Raw genomic sequence first — 18619 nt, 5'->3', positions numbered from 1 at the left:
TTTGTAATTTTTTTCATCAGCATACTCTCCGTCCTATAGTAAAACAATGTATATGGTATAAGGGCACCTTTCCAGAACATTGTGGCAGACTTCTCTCTCTTTTTATTCTTCTCGCATGCCACTCGGATGCAATAAACAACGTTATGCTCCAGCGTATTAGCAAGATGCCATTAGAGGTTCTGGATAACTAGTCTCCGCATTTTAGCCACTGTTCCCTGTTTACTTATGTCGTTAATGTATATTTTCATACTGACTTCGGTGGACCCATGATTAATCGTGAACTGGTGTTAATTGGTTATAAAACAGAAAAGAAGAAAGAGAAACAATTATCAATGAAAATCATTGAAAAGATATAAAATGTATTTTTTTAAATGTTTTAAGTTTAATTTTTAACATCACTTGCAAGTGCTCTTTCAAAAGAATGGTTTGGGATCTCTGTGAAAAAAGAGTGTGCACTAACGATTTATTAAAAATATAGGTCTCCGCACACATGAAATATATATTGTCAGATATAGCTGTATATTGCAGTTAATGTATTTTCATGCTTTACCTAAAACGCATTGAATGCAAGGATGGACTACTCTTGAAAATATTGATTGAATAAACTCTGTATTCAGTGACGCTATTATTTTTGCATCATTATCCGAAGTACAAATTAGTAGATATAAGTAAATAAGAGACTTTGTGCATAAGAAGTTATCTATTGCAAACCCTTTATTGAATTATTTAACTCTCTCTGTTTTTTCGAAATCTCCCTGGCCCACATTCATCATTATTTTTTGAGGTCCACAACACAGAATCTTCGAGGAAACATTTAATCATAAAAATATGACACAACTTCAAAACACCATCGTCATCATCATCTTCACCATCTCCACCACCATCACCAGCACCACCATACCACCATCATTATCATCATCATTATCATCATCATCATCGTCGTACATCATCATCACCATCATCATCATCATCATCATCATCAACCACCACCACCACCATCATCACTACCACCACCACCACCACCACCATCACCACCACCAGTATCATCATCATCCCCGCCAACATCTCATGATCGTGTGAGTCTCCTCTCTTAGACTGTGTTTGCAGTGAAGCAATCACCATAACTGCGCCTTCTTCGAGTCCAGAAGGAACTATTAGCCAGACTTTACAGTAACTGCATGACGATGAACTTCAGTAAATGGGCAGTCATGTGGGTAGAGGCGTACCTAGGAATCGGAATCACCCGGGGGCATGCCGGTCATATTCCCTTACACATGAAAAAAAATGGTGATCTCAACTTTCTAATGCAGTAGCATGCGCCTAGACAAAATACAAACAATCGGTATACCAATCACCGGGACCGATCATCGGATAGCAAATCCTCATCAGGGAGTTGGGGTCACAAACTGGAAGGGGGAATGACCCCAGTCAACAGTTTTATTCTCACTCTTTTCCTTTTTAAGTTCCGATCGTCACTCAAAGCTAGAATACATGCCACCATCTCTCCTCAAATGAAGAACTATGCATTCTCCGGCTAGAATCAAGTGCAAGCAGTTGCTGTATTAATGTCACCGTTTATTTGTATCATTTTACCGCCGTCAATAAAACGTATTTTGGAGATGAGTCATGGCTAGACCCTACTGCAATCAAGATATCAGGAGTTAATTGGATTGACAAATCAAGCGAAGTGGTAATGTTTCATTGCTCAATTTTGATACATCTAATTGTATTTCAAGTCATTAAGAGTCATGACTTACTTCTCCACGTTCATGATCAATTGAAACAAGAGGTATTATGAGAAGTGAAAGTTTCTTTTTAGTATCACGCATATTGAAATCATGCATTTAAATTGCCCTTATGATTACATATTTCGATAAAATTTGTTTTTAATTAATCTTACTATAAAGGAGTTAATGCGAATATGCTTCCACATTATCTGTCTATATATGCTTTCAGAGATGGAAGAAGTATGGGTACAATGCAAGGTAAACATGAATTTAAGCTAATATGTTTATCGATTAATGATATTCGATTAATTAGAACTTAAATCTGCCCTCCAAATCTCTCAAATTTGTCTGTCAATATAGTATGAGCAAGGTAAAGCATCGGGTCGACAGCTGTCCCATTTACACTCATCGGGTTTTGAAGCTGGACAAACATGTATTTTCATCAGAGCATACCATGGACTAAGGCGGTCACACAGCTGTTCATCTTTAATATTCTTTTCATCATATCAGTTGATATGTGGCAAGGTAAATTTATATTTTGTTCTATCATCGGATACACTATATATGCACACCTCGACAGGGTCGTTCACTCTAAAAATTCGAATGTTAAACCAACAGTTGAAAGGTTGGAGGAGTGACAACCTTTTGTAAATGTTACATCCAACCTTGTATAAAGCTGAATCCAACATTTTAAGTGTTGGGTAGAACCATTTAAAGTGGTAAATGCAACATTTAGAAAATGTTATCACTCCTCCAACCTTTCAAATGTTAAGTTAATATTTCTTGTTTTTAGAGTGTTGTACCTCCCCCTTTCCCTCTGTTTATAATGTTCATACTACTACTACTACTACTACTACTACTACTACTACTACTACTACTACTACTACTACTACTACTACTACTACTACTACTACTACTACTACTACTACTACTACTACTACTACTACTACTACTACTAGTACTACTACTACTACTACTACTACTACTACTACTACTACTACTACTACTACTACTACTACTACTACTGCTACTGCTACTACTAGTACTACTACTTCTACTACTACTACTACTACTACTACTACTACTACTACTACTACTACTACTACTACTACTACTACTACTACTACTACTAATAGTAATATTAATAGTAATGATAATGATAATAATAATAATCATAATGATAACAATGATGATGATGAAATAATAATAATAATAGTGAAAATAGTTACAATAACAATAATAATAACTATAATAACAAAAATAATGATAATAATAACAATGAAAAAAATGATAATCGGACGCTCGAGCATTCAGTGAATTTCTGCATACCGGTACCCATTAACTGCCATTTGGTGGAGAGTGACAAACTAGAGATAAACGCCTCAAAGGACGCTAGTGCTGAGATGGGGCTCGAACCCCATCTGACCTGTGGTTCAATTTCATAGCAGTCCCGTTTCCCATGATGTAAGGAGTTCATTAAAAACTCCCTTTGATATATACATGTATTTTGATACCTCAAGGGCACTGGTCCCTGTTCATGCACCCTTTTTCATATTTTTTTTAATCAGGTTTATTCAAATTCGGCGCCCCTTGCTTTAGCACCTCATTATGACAAATGAGGTTCAGCAATATACGGTGTAAAACAGTGGTATCTATAAATTACAGCACCGGTGTATACAGAGGATGACACCAAACATTTTGCACCGGTGCCAAAATCCATTGGTGCTATATTACATATTTTATTTATTGTTTGTCACCGAATTGCTCTGAGGTTCGGATTCCATTGTGTATACATGTATTTTAACACCTAACGGCGTCGCTCTATCAGAACGCGGAATATTGTTGAACTGAACACCATAGCTCTTAAGGTATATACACTGAAAGCATCCCTTAAGTTATACTGTCCTTAATATAATTTATTATTGGATAGAGCTTGTGAATGAAGATGATTAATGCATCAATGTACTTTTATATTTGTACATGCAGCTCAACATTATCATGACGATAGGCAGATTTTTAACCTAGACAACTGAACCACATACAACCCGGCAGCGAACCCTCATTGTCATTACAGTCATTATTATTCTAAAAAAGTGATATATTATCGAAGGACTAACATAACATATCGGAAGTGTAGTTAAGTGGTTAATGCACAATTGTTGTCTGAATCGTTTTCCGTTCATTTATTTTTAGGACCTTTCAAATAATATTATTTTCGTTCGCAGCAGTGTTTCAAAAGTCAATTATGTCAATGTCGCATTTTTTTTGCGGTTTTTTTATTATGCGGTATTGAAATATCTTATCGCGTGCTTTGAAAACTGTATCGCGGATTAACATACATATGCATGCATTCATGAAGTATCATGTTTCTTCTGCATGTTAAGAATCGTATAGATAAACAAATTGCTGATACAATATGTAATTAGAAAGGTTGCGTATTTGGTAGATATTACATCAAATAATGAAAAAGAAAAACGGTTCACACGAAATAAGTTATCTTTATTTCATCCTTTATTTTGCGGTTCTTCTGACATGTTTATCAGTATCGTGTCTCCAACAGAATCTGAATGTTTACTTTCAAATTTAAACTGAGAACCATATTCATGACGAGACTGGTGCAGTTACGAACCGACTCATCCGAATACGTTCCCATCCACACACCCACAGCATATATACACAAGCACATGTCTAATAACACATCATCGCATAACGGAAATGTCATTCATACAAATTTCAAAGAAGACAAACCAAATTTTAGAAAGTGACAGCGTATGCAGGACCTGAGTTTTATAGGCCTACAAGCTATCAAAATTGAACGTAAAAGAGAGCCTTTAAACGATAAAAGCATGCCTCTATCATGTAGAGTTTAGCTCCAAAAGACGCCAAACTCCATTATGTAAAAATGGACTGATAACATATATTTTAGCCAGGCATCCTTTGGAAATTGATACCAGCTGATACGTTTTATGCTATTCATATTTTTCTTTCAAAATTGAGTTAAATATGATTTTAAAAGACAGGCATTGGTGACGATGATGCACTAGCTGATATCAATAACACATTTTCATTAAAAAGATGGATTTAACGCCTTTTGGAATTAGGGTCTTCATATGTCATCAGTTTGGAACAGATGATGTTGGTATGTTCTCTGGTCTTAATACCTCCCATTAGGAGTTCATCAAGTTCATGGCTTCTTGACTTTGAACATTCTAAGTCCTTTAACGAACTGAGACTGCTTCTTATGTTAGCCTCAGGTGTATCCGGTATCAACTCCCTCTCTCCCTATCTCTTCCTTTCCATCTCTCCATCTTTACCCCATATCCCTCTCCCTCCCCTTCTCCCTCCCTCCATCTATCCATCTATCTATCTATCTATCTATCCAGCTATCTATCTATTCATCTATCTATATTTCTTTCTATCTATCTATCTATCTATCTATCTATCCATCCATCCATCCATCCATCCATCTATCTATCTATCTATCCAGCTATCTATCTATTCAGCTATCTATCTATTCATCTATCTATATTTCTATATATCTATCTATCTATCCATCTATCTGTCTATCTATCTATCCAGCTATCTATCTATTCATCTATCTATATTTCTATCTATCTATCTATCTATCTATTTATCTTTCTGTATTTCTATCTATCTATCTATCTATCTATTTATCCATCTATCTATCTATCCAGCTATCTATCTATTCATCTATCTATATTTCTATCTATCTATCTCTCTATCTATCTATTCATCTTTCTGTATTTCTATCTATCTATCTATCTATCTATCTATCTATCTATCTATCTATCTATCCAGCTATCTATCTATTAATCTATCTATATTTCTATCTATCTATCTATCTATCTAATATATATATCTCTCTCTATCACACTCTCTCAATACATATCCGCTTAGCTCCGTCTGAACATGCTAAACGTTCATCTCTGTCTCCCTCTTCCTGTTGTCTTTCTCAGTATATGACTTTCATAATTTTCATTGTCAAAGATAGGCTTGGATTATTATTCATCCATGGTCATATGCAGCATTGGGAGAGGGGGCAGTTTTCCTTGAAATTTACTTCTTTTAGCACAATCAACATTTCCTTCCCTTAATTTTCCTGTGCAATTTCATCCAATCCCCTTCCCCAGTTCCCGTCTATATATACTAAGATTCGAAACATCTTATTAGAGATTCATTTATCATAGATAGAAAACACTAAATGGTTTATTTGTATCAAGAAATGATTTATGATATCAAGAGTCGATTTCTTGATATTAAGAAATAGGATTAAACGACAAAACGGCGCTGGCTGAACAAAACGTCCATCAACATCACTATACAGTACATTCAAAGTTACGAGACATTTATTCAGAACAACCAGCGAGCAAGATAATGGCCCCATTATCTACCTTGTCCATTTATATTGAAAACTGCCTGACGTTATGATTCATATAGACTTAACTTAGGTTAAGCGGAATTTAATGGGATATAAAACTTGCAGATAAATGTTTATCACTGGGTGTGTTATACCCAGTTCACATCACAGTGTGCTATTATACTACGATTAACATCAGGGAAATCATGTGTGTCGAAAACGTAAAATATCAATCATAAAAAAATCCACTAATTTGATTCCTACTCCTTAAAATTGGTTAATATTCCCTTTATGTTACCGTTAATTTAACAGTCAACGAATCGATTTATCTGTTTATCAATATATTGTACTTTTTTTTTATAGATCACACAAGTTGTGGGTACCAACGAGCCCCTCTCAAACCGGAACCTTTGATTGTAGGAGGACAGCTTGCCCAACATGGCGAATGGCCATGGATAGCGTCGTTACTAGAAAATGATAACCCGCTTTGTGGAGCGACATTGATCACACCCGATTGGCTTCTCACTGCCGCACATTGCATGTAAGTTATTGGCGTTGTCCCAGAGGTGCTTCCGTTACCAGGGTAATTATTGCTTGACTGAAGAATGGCGTGGTGATTCTTATGGTCCGTGGGATGATCAAGGATGTCAGGATACAGATATAGGGTGGTTTAAATGACGGTAATACTGCAGTATGTTATTATGAGGAGACCATCGACGGGCATGATGATTACGATGTTGATGATGATGATGGTCCTTATCTTTATTTCATTATCTATTTTGTATAGATATATAGTTGTTTGTGTTATACTTTTTTTCGTCTTGAGTGGTCCACACTTTACAAGCCTTGCTTTTCAGTGGACCACTCCGTTTTTTCCAACATTTTTGATATATTATCTTCTGTATCAGGTGCATATTCTTTAGATTTGGTTTATTTGAATGTTTATCATTTGTATTTGCTGATTTTATATTTTATTTATTGTAATTATTGCTTCTTAATTTTCTTGGAAAAATTGAATAAATGAATGAATGAATGAATGGTGGTGGTGGTGGGGATGATGATGGTGATAATGGTGAATCGATGATGCTTATGATGATGGAGGAGGTGGTTATGGAGATGATGATGATGATGCCGGGGATGATAATGATGATGATGACGATTTTCTTTTATAAAGATGAAATGATGATAGTGATGTGAGGGACTATTGATGGTTATGATAATGGTGGTGGTGGTGATAATGATGGAGGTGGTGGTGGTGGTGATGATGATGATGATGATAATGATCATGATGAAGGTGGTGATCGTCACGATGGTTATGATTTATGATGAAGACGATGATGGTGATAATGATGATGAACTCATAATGCGTATGATGATGGTGGAGATGATGATGATGATGATTTTTTTTGTAATGATGAAGATGATGATATTGATGATGATGATAGTGATGATGATTGACTATTGATGGTGATGATAATGGTGGTGGTGGTGGCGGTGATGATGATGACGATAGTGATGATGGTTTGTTGATCATGATGATTGTCAAGATGAAGTTGATGGTGGTGTTGACAATATCGATGATAATTTACGTTGTATAAAACCGCCCTTTCACACGGTACAAAATCGTAATTTGAATGATGATTCCAGTGAAAAATAAGGCTATAATGACGTATATTTAGCAAGTGTGAAACCAAACAAGAACATAATTCGAATCACAAATGCTAATCACAGTCACGATTGCAATAGCAATCATCATTACGATGATGATTCAAGATTCACATGTGAAAAGGCCCTTAGTTATGGATGGCTGTCCCAGGGGTGCTTTCATGACCAGGGTAACTATTGCTTGACTGAAGAATGGCGTGGTGATTCTTATGGTCCGTGGGATGATCAAGGATGTCAGGATACAGATAAAAGATGGTTTAAATGACGGTGACACTCACTGCAGTGTGTAATTATGAGGTGACTATATCGATGGGCATGATAATGACGATGGTGATAATGACAGTGCCCCGATTGTGGTGATGATGATAATGATAGTCACTTCAATGATGATGACCACAATAAAGGTGATGATATAGTATTGATGATGAAGTCAATTTTTGTGATAAAGGTGATGGTCACGTGCTAAGTTAATAAGACATTGACGTTTTAATCGACATTTTATTCATACGATCCAATTAAGATAAACTTTTTGATCCACGTTATGATAATTAAAAAAAGATTCACGACTTTCTTAAAGAGCACAGGCTGGACACAAGCTATACGGAGATTTTGATTTCAGTGACTTAATGTGCCTTACCCTTTTACCATTTCGGTCTTTATCCTAGCCCCTCTCATTCTATCTCACCGAGGTCTCGTTTTATTATTTCTGATAATCTTACTCAAAACTTTTGTAGTATTCATTTACCAATCTTTCTTTCTCTGTCCACTTCCTTAGCAAAACCACTCTATTTGGATTTCCGTTCTGGAAGTATTTTTGCGATCTTAGCCAGTTAATTGCGATGGACTAGCTTATCACAACTTTAATTTTAATATCTCTCTCCGTCATTACCAAATGTTAGACTCTAACAGCGGGTTACACTTAAGCAGTTTAACTGCGATGCATTATTCGGCGTCCATGATTTCGTTACATTACCGCGAATTTAGGCCTTAACGAAAACTCGATCCCTGTATACACAACCGTCTCCAACCATGCTCAACGCACACACGCGCATCACCCACACACCCACACACACAAACACACGAATACAAATATGGATAAGAATTATTTCCATTATCATTCAGATTGCCGACCACGATGTTTATGATGTAGATTTGTCGTTCGATTTGGCAGTTTGTGTAGAGTAATTATAACGTTTTGAGCTCTATTGGTCAGTTCTTAAGGATACGTTGGATTGGAAATTCGATATATCCTTGTGACTGTCAAATAGTTAATTAGAGCATAAAAATGATCGCTTCTCACTTCATACTCCTTGCTAAAATTATCAATCACTTCTCTTTTTATGACACCACTGAGGGAGGGTAGTAAGCGAGTGGGCTCAATATAAAATGCAAATCTAATTTTGAAATAGATTTTGACATATTTACTGAAATGAAAATTAATAAAATAGCGTACACTTGTACCTTTAATTTTCTCCTTTTTCGGGGGATGGAGGCGGTTGTAGTCACTTGATCCCAGTAATGTATACACAAGTGGATATATCAAGCTGTCCTAACACGATTACTGATTTAGTTTATCATATAATCTTTGCACAGTCAGATTCTGAATGACGGATCCGTGTACTCTATATTGATGGGTACAACTGACATCATTGACGTCGATGTCGACACCTATCAACAGGAGTACGCCGATGAGGTCTACATCCATCCCAACTATCATCAAGACCACACGGACTGGGACATCGCTCTCATTCATCTTCGTCGTCCTATAAATCTCACCGACTTTGTCACGACCGCGTGTTTGCCTACCAGGGATATGAGAGGCGAATTCTTTCCAGGGCAAGCTGTCACCATGTCGGGATGGGGGACTCTTTTTCAAGGAGGTTCGTATTTGGACATAGATTTCCTAAACTTTTTCGAAAGCTGGACAGGAAATGATCAAAGTCCATCGCAAATTTATTATATTCAATATCTTGTCAGCATTATTTTGTTTCATCTTCCGTCTTTCAACATCTTGTTAACGTTATTCTATATTTCTCCCTCTTTGACCTTGTTGAACAGTCACCCCTGAAAAGAAAGCGAATCAGTAGAACACTTTGAGTTGGACGAGTTTAAACATTGATACATCTGTTGCCATGTAAATATCACCTTCGTTTTCATCTCCCCTCGCTTTTTCACATACTCCTCTGTTCCGTCTTTTCTTTCTCCTTTATCACACCTACACACACACCCTAACACACACACGCACACACACACACACACACACACACAAACTGATTAAAGACGAAAACAAATGCAAATTGAGTTACTTTATATAGTAACACTCACCTGACACATTCCACTTTTTTCTTTTAAATACAGGACGATTAACTCAAAAACTTCGAGAAGTGACTGTACCTCTTGTAAATCATACATTGTGTCAAGAGGAATACTACCCCTTTAACATCACTGATAATATGATTTGTACTGGCCCAAAAGAAGGGGGCAAGGATTCGTGCCAGGTAAAGTAGGATCTTTTAAAACTTTCATTATTGAGATGTCGAGCTGTGAAAGGTAATTTTCATATTCATGTTTTTTAAATATTAGGAATATTCATCATGATTTAGTTGTGTATCGTTGTGTTCTTTGGACGGCATGGTATGCCACTTAGATTCTACGTAAGTTGAGTCACTTATAAACTGGACTCCAAGGCATGATCCAAATCATTAGTCACATTATTTCTAGTATTTAAACATGACGAGCATTATTTTTTTCAGAAACTATGACCTCATTTTATGCAGAAAAAAAAATACACGAAAACGCAAAAGTCATAGATCCTTGAAGGTTTGGCCTCTGTTTCTGTACATTTTCCAATCTAAATTCATAATAATTGTTCACAGACACTCCCAGGTGTTAAAATGTATTTCGAGCTTCTGTCGCTTTATGGTGTTTAATCAGCTGGGTCTTTGTATATTTCCATGAATCTATATTGCTCATAATGATTGTAAACAATATCATACTTCACGTAGTATTTGTTTCCTTATATAACTTTGTACCCTCAGGGGGACAGTGGAGGACCGACGGTAACCAAAGTAGGTGATCAATGGTGGCTGATAGGGGTAATAATCGGTGGTGTAGGGTGTGCGGTACCAGGCTTTAGGGGTGTGTCCTCAGATACCATCGCCTATCAAGACTGGATTAACCCTATCTTCGAAGGAGGGGTCCCATCCAGAAGTAAGCTATGACTTAATGGACAGATCATTCCAACCCAAAAAAAATCGATTTAAAGAAAAATCTAAGAAGCATAACACCGGAAATTTTCATCCTAATCGGATGCAAAATAAGTTATGACATTATAACATTTCTCTTTATTTCACAAAATAGTTAGATGCACATCCTGATCGGTATGCAAATGAAGAGACTGATGGCGTCATCCACTCATTATTTATTTTGTATTTTGTTATATGAAATATGAAGTATTTTAATTTCACCCCATTTTCAAGTGAAACGACAAATTCCTAATTTCTGAACTTGTAGATTTCATTGTTTAATACTGTATATGGTTCCGTCAAGTTGGTAATTATTGTCAAATCTGTAAAAAATATGAAACAATGTATAATTCAAACAATAAAAAAACAAAAGAAATAGTAAGGGACATCATCGACTGCCTCATTTGCATGTCACTCAATTGTGCATATCACTGTTTGAAAATAAAACTTGACTTAAAATGTCATATCTTCCATATTTTACATCCGATTTTGATGAAATTTCCAGCGTTATGCTAGTAGGATTTTTCTCTATTTTTTCAAATCAACATTTTCTGGGGTGGACTTGACTTTTAACATAAACTGATAAAAAAAGAAAAAAATGAACTCCCCCATTTTAGAAATACTATGATTTTTTGGCAAAACATATTTTAATAAATAATAGGGAATGTTGCTACATTCATTGAATAAATCATTTATGAAGATACGATTGATCACCAACGCTCTGCTGCTACCACATAATTTATGAAACGCAGAAGAGGATTTTTTAGGGGGAATTAACTTCTTGGTTATATCTGTATTCACCAACACATTAGTTTTCTTTTTAAAATCCTTGTTAATTGTTCATGGGCACATCGTTTTACAACATCATTTCATGATAATACTAATACTACTAATAGTAATGCCATATTTTACTCAGGATAGCCACTTCAGTTAAAAAATTGTTATCCCAGCGGGCTCTTTAGCGCACGGTACATGCTTCGTCTAAGAAAGTGATGCGTAAAGCTATTGTAGAAGTGCATTCTTGATGGTTCATGTCACCATAAAAAAGCGGAAGAAACGCGATTAATGTTCCGTACACAGATCGAGAGTAGAGGTGTTAATGATGAATATATACAAAGAGTCTGTTTGAGATTACACTTTATCCTACTCGCATCAAAAGTCAATACAGTGGTATCCGAAACGCTGATTATACCCCTTTTCCGATTTATAATTTCATAAACTTCCACAAGATACCTAATTTTTGATCCAGATTTTTTTAAATATAAATTTCATGTGATTTTTAAATGAAAGAAAATGTATTCAAATTTTGATAGGCTAAGATCGTTCATTGAAGACCGAAGCCTATCAATACAATATTTTATTACTATACTATTCCTTATCTACATAAGATAATTACAGGAGATACATTTACATTATGCATCTTGGTGACTTACGATGTATCTACAAGAATTTAATAGCATTAAATGAACTTTGAAAATTAAAATGTTATACGAGTTCAACTAGAAAATTTCTTATCCATTCAATATAGCCATTCATGGGGGCAAAACGACATAATGGGGGCGTGATTTTCTTGTTAATTGAATGATATATATGCGTAGTAAAAATTTACCCGATCCAGACACCCCACTCTTTCTAAATATTCTTCTTTCTGCACCTTCCTTCCTCTTTTCCCTTTTTTCTGTATTCGATGTTCCACTATATACATGATATATTTACAAACTTACACTCGGGACGGTCGTCCTTGCCCTTATCCCCTGTAGTGCAAAATATTCAGTAATAACCCTTCATTAAACGCACAACATATCACGTGCAATATGAATCTATTAAACATTTCCACTTTCTTTTCTCCCACCCGATTTGCCAAGAGACGATGACGTGTGAGTCATATGACTTCACTTGCCAGGGAGGATGGTGTATTCCATACTTTGCCAAGTGTGACGGGTTTCCCGACTGCAGACTGGAAACAGATGAAGTTTTCTGTGGCAAGTTTTGATCACTTGATCAAGTTATAGGCAGGCCTAAAAATTTGATTTATATTTTGAAAGAATAAATGCAATTATTTAACTGTCGATATCTGCCCATTTTTTAAAATGTATTTCATAATACAAAATTATATTAATTCATATTCTATGTATCAAGTATGAAGAAAAAAAGATTGGCAACTGATTCAATGTAAAAGATAACGATAGCTGAACTTATTTTGTCACAATACTATCGTATCATACACTTAAAAAAAGTTGTAATCGGACTTTGATGAAATTTTCAGTGTTTCGCAGAGTGAATTTATAATGATTTATTTATTTCGATATAATTATTTTCACCGTGGAGTACCACTTTAATGTATTTATGTATTTTTGATAACTTTTCATATTTTCATAAAGCACACCAAGAACAAATCTTTATTTAGCAGAGATATTAGTTATTTATTGATTATATAATTACATACTTATTTCCTTATATTATTTCTAAATCAAATAGATGGTGTCTTGAAACTTTTCGACCCCTTCTTCTACCGTCGTGTGGCTGATAAGAGGTCAGCGATGATCATCACAAACGTCCAGGATATTCACGAGTGTGCTAGGATGTGCCTGGATGCCGCCTTCCTATGCGGCATCTTCGAATATTACAAAGCAGGAACGATCACAGATGTAAAGAATGAAACCAAACCGATCTATGATTGCCTGATCACTGGACCAAGTATGCAGATGGTTCCCCTGCAGAGCTCCGAGTCAAAGCGGATCAATTTCCACCAATTTGTCCGAAGAATTGATATCGCAGGTATCTCCTTTTTATTTTTATTTGAGAAAGGTTGAAAAACATTTATGTCTATCTTTGTGAATTTTTCCGGACCATATTATATACCATGAATAGCAACTCACAACGCAAAGATTCACGTTCTCAACACTTGAGAAAGGAGACCAACGAGCAAGGCACTATTGGGAGTTTAATGACTCGTGAACGTACTTATTCTATGAATATGTTCCAGATTCTAGCTCGTATAAGGCGTACTCATTTATCAGTGTTCGTGAGAGTACTTGGGTTTTTGGATTCGTCTTTGAAAAGTCGGCTTGATGGCTTTGTAGCTCATGGGCCATGTTCACTCTAATAATTTGCTCGTGTGCTCATTGAGTTGTATCTCATGGGTTGTATCGCATGACTCGTAGGATTAATTCTACAACTCGTGGTCTGTATGACACAATCGTATTTATGCATTGCCATAATTATGAAGTCAGCTCAAACGTGAATTGCATGTCTAATTTGTCCGAAACAAGAAGTGATGAAAGCAAATGTTCAGTTCTCTTATTAAGTAAAAGAGAACGATTTCTCTTGATTGCTGGGGTAACTGCCTTGTCACGTAGCAAATCGTAAGATAGCGACATATTAGTTCAGGGTCTATAAGCATGCATATGATATACGAAGAAAGTGCTGAAGGCAAACGGACAAATCTTTCATAAAATTACAGTTTATTGTCTGGAAATGTATATAATTCAGAAACACATGTGAAGACACACGCGTTGACTTTACATTTACTTTCTGGTTTCTCTTCGTCACAGGTGGACAAAATGCCGTTTTCACGTCGGCCACGGAAGTCATCTTGTCCCCTTCGTACCTGCCTATCACCCCCTTCAACCTCTCCTTCTTCTCCTCCTCACCCCTCTCCTGGACAATATATCTCTCTGAACTAAACTACAACACCCTAATCTTCAAGATGCTAGCAGTGAAGGGCCACATCGACTGCGGTGGGTGCTCCTCCTTCTCCCTCCTCTCCGTCAATGGTGGAGGAAACGTCACAGCAACTGCTGGCAAGGTTGGTATCGCTAAATGTCTTGATGAGTTCGTCGTCGGAGAGATCTTCTACGTCGATTCATCCGAAGCATTCATCACCTACTTCGCAACGGATCTGGTATACACTGGATTCATGTTGGAATATAAAGCGAGTAAGCATATCTTGTACATGTATACGTAAGTTTAGAGAGTCGATAATTCCAATAAAGTTTTGGTAAGAGTCAACGATAGTAAGTAATTTGGAAGCTATGACCAACAACGTGAACATCATTCTCCGATGAATCACGATTCGGTTTAAAAAAAAACAAAAACAACAGCAACACGGGCATGACGGGTAATAATGATTTCTGCGAAGACAGGTAGCAAACAAAAAACTGAAAACATGAAAAACCATTTTCTTCATCATGAAATTTAAGTGGATGATACAACTTTTGAAGGAAAGAAAACGAATATAACTGAGGAAGTATTATCAACCCCAAAAATGTATTTTTAAGGGATTGAATGATCAAGATATAGATTAAAGGGTAAAGGAATTTTTTTACAAAGTTTTTCGAATCTATGACCATAAGTAGATAATCTACCCGGACCTAGAGTCACGAAGGCTGTTATGGTATTTTATTCAATGGAACCTGTATTCGACCAACATTAACTTATAAGATGTTTAATTGACGGCGAGCACCGCTTCTGTGATAAATATTCTTTAACAGACGACTTTTCAGAAACTCACACATTTGTAACGAGTCCCTGAACTGTTACGCTTGTTGTTTCAGAATGGTTGTGTAATCAGAGCTTCATCACGTCTCCTGGATCTATCAGCTCACCACGATTCTACTCAATCAGACAAGCATACCCGCCCAATGTCCGATGTCATTACACCATCACTGCACCCCCGGACCACGTCATCTCTCTTCACATCAACTCCTACCAAATCGAACCAGACCGTGAAGAGGGGGCGTGTGACTTTGACAGTCTCAGTATCTTCGATGGGAACTCCACTCTGGCGCCAAGGGTTGAATATCTCTGCGGGTTTAGCCAAGCTCCTGTGATGGTTCTATCAAACTCCAGCTCGCTCTATCTACTCTTCAGTTCTGACCAGTCCGGCGAATATACGGGTTTCGCAGCTTCCTTTTTATTCATAGATCAAAATCTAGAAGATTTACAACATGAAGACCTGAACAAACCTGCCGACGTAACAGGTAAGAGTTTAATCTATCTTATAAGTAGAAACGCATCCAATAAATCCCAGGACCTCCATCGGGGTTGAAAACGATGGATTTCATGGAATATGTATAATCTGCCTGGAGTTAGCCTTACAAATATATTGCAGTTGTGTCAAGTAGGCAAGGCGATGAACCTTAATCATTTACACTTAATTGATTCCATCAATGAGTTTCGGGAGCTGGAGACATGCTGTAAATGTATAGAACTATAAAATAACTTATATTTTGTTTTCATTTAACAGGTTTTGAAAGCTTCCAGGAATTTATAAATGACATGTATGAAACATCTCCAAATTCCAAACCGACAACGACTTCCCGGTCAACACATTCTGAAGCGATTATGCCTTCCAGACAAGTGACTGCCTATGGTAACGAAGTGATATCCTCAACCAAGATGACAACGTATTCCAAAGGAACTACAACCCTTTCTAATGGACAGGAAACCCCACATAATGGAATTCCAACGTCTTCTCAAGGAATGATAACCTATACTACAAAACCTATTACATCTTATGAAGATATGAAAACAGTTTTACCGGGTCTGTCACATCTTCAGTCTACGGCAGTGGACCTCGAATATATTTTTAAAGTAACCCTGGTCGTCATTTTACTGGTCTTCATTTTGCTCGCTATAGCTCTTGCAGTGTTGTACTGCCGAATCAAACGTGAGAATGAGGAATTGAAAAAGCACTTACATATTCACCGAAATGGACATATTGTGAGTCTTTAAACATTTTATTTGATCAAAGAACATGGATTTTATATTCATTTTGCATGAACATGCATTTAAAAAAATGATCACAGATTTGAAAGGATTTTGAAAGGATTGGATGAGGCATGTGGTCAGATTAACCAAGAGAAGACAGTGATTCCTTGATGCAACTGGAAATGAGATGTAATTTTCGTGTATAGAGCATTCAAAATACTATATGTTCATCAGAATTGGAAGCGCATTGTTTGAAATTGAAACGATTATTTCTTTGCCAGACAAATTCATGCCATAAAAGATAAAATGGCTATAGAGAAGATACGACGATAATGACGACGATAATGATTAATTTGATGATGATGGAGGTGGTGGCAATGATTGATAATGGGCGAATGATTATGTCATGGAATATAAGACTCTGAGGGCAAAATTCAGGTTCGTGTTTATTTTCTATTCACTTCAGGAACCAAAAGAGAAGAGTGTAAAGAATGAAATACAAGAGTGATTGTACATAATTATAATGATACAATTAGCAGCTATCATGCATCAATATTTCATCTACCTTTTGGGGGCAAACGTTACTAACAAACATTTGAAATCCTTTTGAACACAATTTGTTGCTTGAAAATAAATGATCAATTATCAAAATCATTCCAATATTCATACATGTATATGGCGTGTATTCATGACCCATGTATTATACTGTACAAATTTCATATTTATCATATCTGGAATATGGTATCCATGGAGGTCCTGACTATAATGTGTTATAGTTACACTGAAGTGCTTTAAAACAAAAGAAAACGGAAGAAAGAAAGGAGACTGTGTGTACTCGGATTTGCCTCGGACATTCATACATTGGATTATAAAAAGTGTTTTAATAGGAAGAACGTATGAACAGTATTGTAAATATGATAACTATTGACATTTAACAGAACTATATAATTATGTAAGACATTGTAAAGGTAGTATTTATTGCCAATACTTTTTGTATAGACTTTTCGTATGAGAATTCAAATAAAGTTGATGAATATAATCATAATTGCCTACTTGGTTTGTCTGATTAAGAATGCAAAAAGAAGCCGAATTTTTTTTCGCAACTGAAGTTCAGACCGTTCATACTGGCAGCAGTGTAATAAAATATAATCTCTTCCATCCGTCGACACAGAATAAAACAATGAGATAGGTCAGCTGTTAAATCATTGGATGTTCCGTCAAGGAATTTTGATTTTTTTTATCAAACTTGTACCTGTTATAATAACTGGCAAATAAGATCAATCAATTATTCAATCAATCAATTTAACGTTGATTTTCACTTTAATAATATCTATTCAATGAATATTTTTTTAACAACTGAATCAACATCTAATACGCCGAGAAGTGCAACTACCCCAGACTGAATTGAATTGAACATTGCAATGCATAAATGATAAACTGTATTATTATTATTGCTACAACATTTACGATATTAGATTCCGTTACGCTGATTTATAATTGTTAATCAATCTTAAACCATTGTAATGCAAAATCTAATGTGACTGACAATAATTTAAACATAGTGTTTAATAATAGACCTATATTGAAAAGTAATACAGTTACAAAACAAATGTTTACCTTTTTAAAAACTACCTTTCGAGTTCGACCTATGTGAATTCATTCTTTCCTACAATCATATGAGGTAGAACTACATTTTATCATGTTTATTGTTATGTACAGAATATAGAATAACATGAATAATATCAGTGCTTATATAATATCCAGGACCCCGTCTTACAAAGAGTCACTAATTATCAATTATGCAAATTACATTTACTATTCGTAATTATCAAAGACAATGATTACAACATTATAAAAGTTTTGCTTTTTTTAGTGGACCTCCTATATTCCAT

The 18619-nt window shown here is 35.8% G+C and overlaps 2 protein-coding genes across 2 annotated transcripts; both read left to right on the top strand.

Annotated features, from left to right (window-relative positions):
* The first annotated feature begins 1342 nt into the window (after positions 1 to 1342).
* Positions 1343 to 13008, top strand: LOC121422684 (enteropeptidase-like). Its single transcript, XM_041617848.1, has 7 exons — positions 1343 to 1690; positions 2088 to 2252; positions 6469 to 6646; positions 9364 to 9650; positions 10129 to 10268; positions 10809 to 10980; positions 12881 to 13008. The coding sequence occupies exons 2-7, from the start codon at positions 2159 to 2161 to the stop codon at positions 13006 to 13008; spliced, it is 999 nt and encodes a 332-aa protein (XP_041473782.1). The 5' UTR covers positions 1343 to 1690; positions 2088 to 2158.
* A 490-nt stretch (positions 13009 to 13498) lies between these two features.
* On the top strand, positions 13499 to 16808 carry LOC121422231. Its single transcript, XM_041617140.1, has 4 exons — positions 13499 to 13793; positions 14570 to 14953; positions 15572 to 15997; positions 16264 to 16808. Exons 1-4 carry the CDS (start codon positions 13556 to 13558, stop codon positions 16749 to 16751), a joined length of 1536 nt encoding a protein of 511 aa, XP_041473074.1. The 5' UTR covers positions 13499 to 13555; the 3' UTR covers positions 16752 to 16808.
* Positions 16809 to 18619: the final 1811 nt, after the last annotated feature.

This window comes from Lytechinus variegatus, chromosome 10 (genome assembly GCF_018143015.1).
Source record: "Lytechinus variegatus isolate NC3 chromosome 10, Lvar_3.0, whole genome shotgun sequence".
NCBI classification, from domain to species: Eukaryota; Metazoa; Echinodermata; class Echinoidea; order Temnopleuroida; family Toxopneustidae; genus Lytechinus; species Lytechinus variegatus.
The sequence above is the reverse complement of the archived record's forward strand: the minus strand, read 5'-3'. Positions and strand labels throughout refer to the sequence as shown.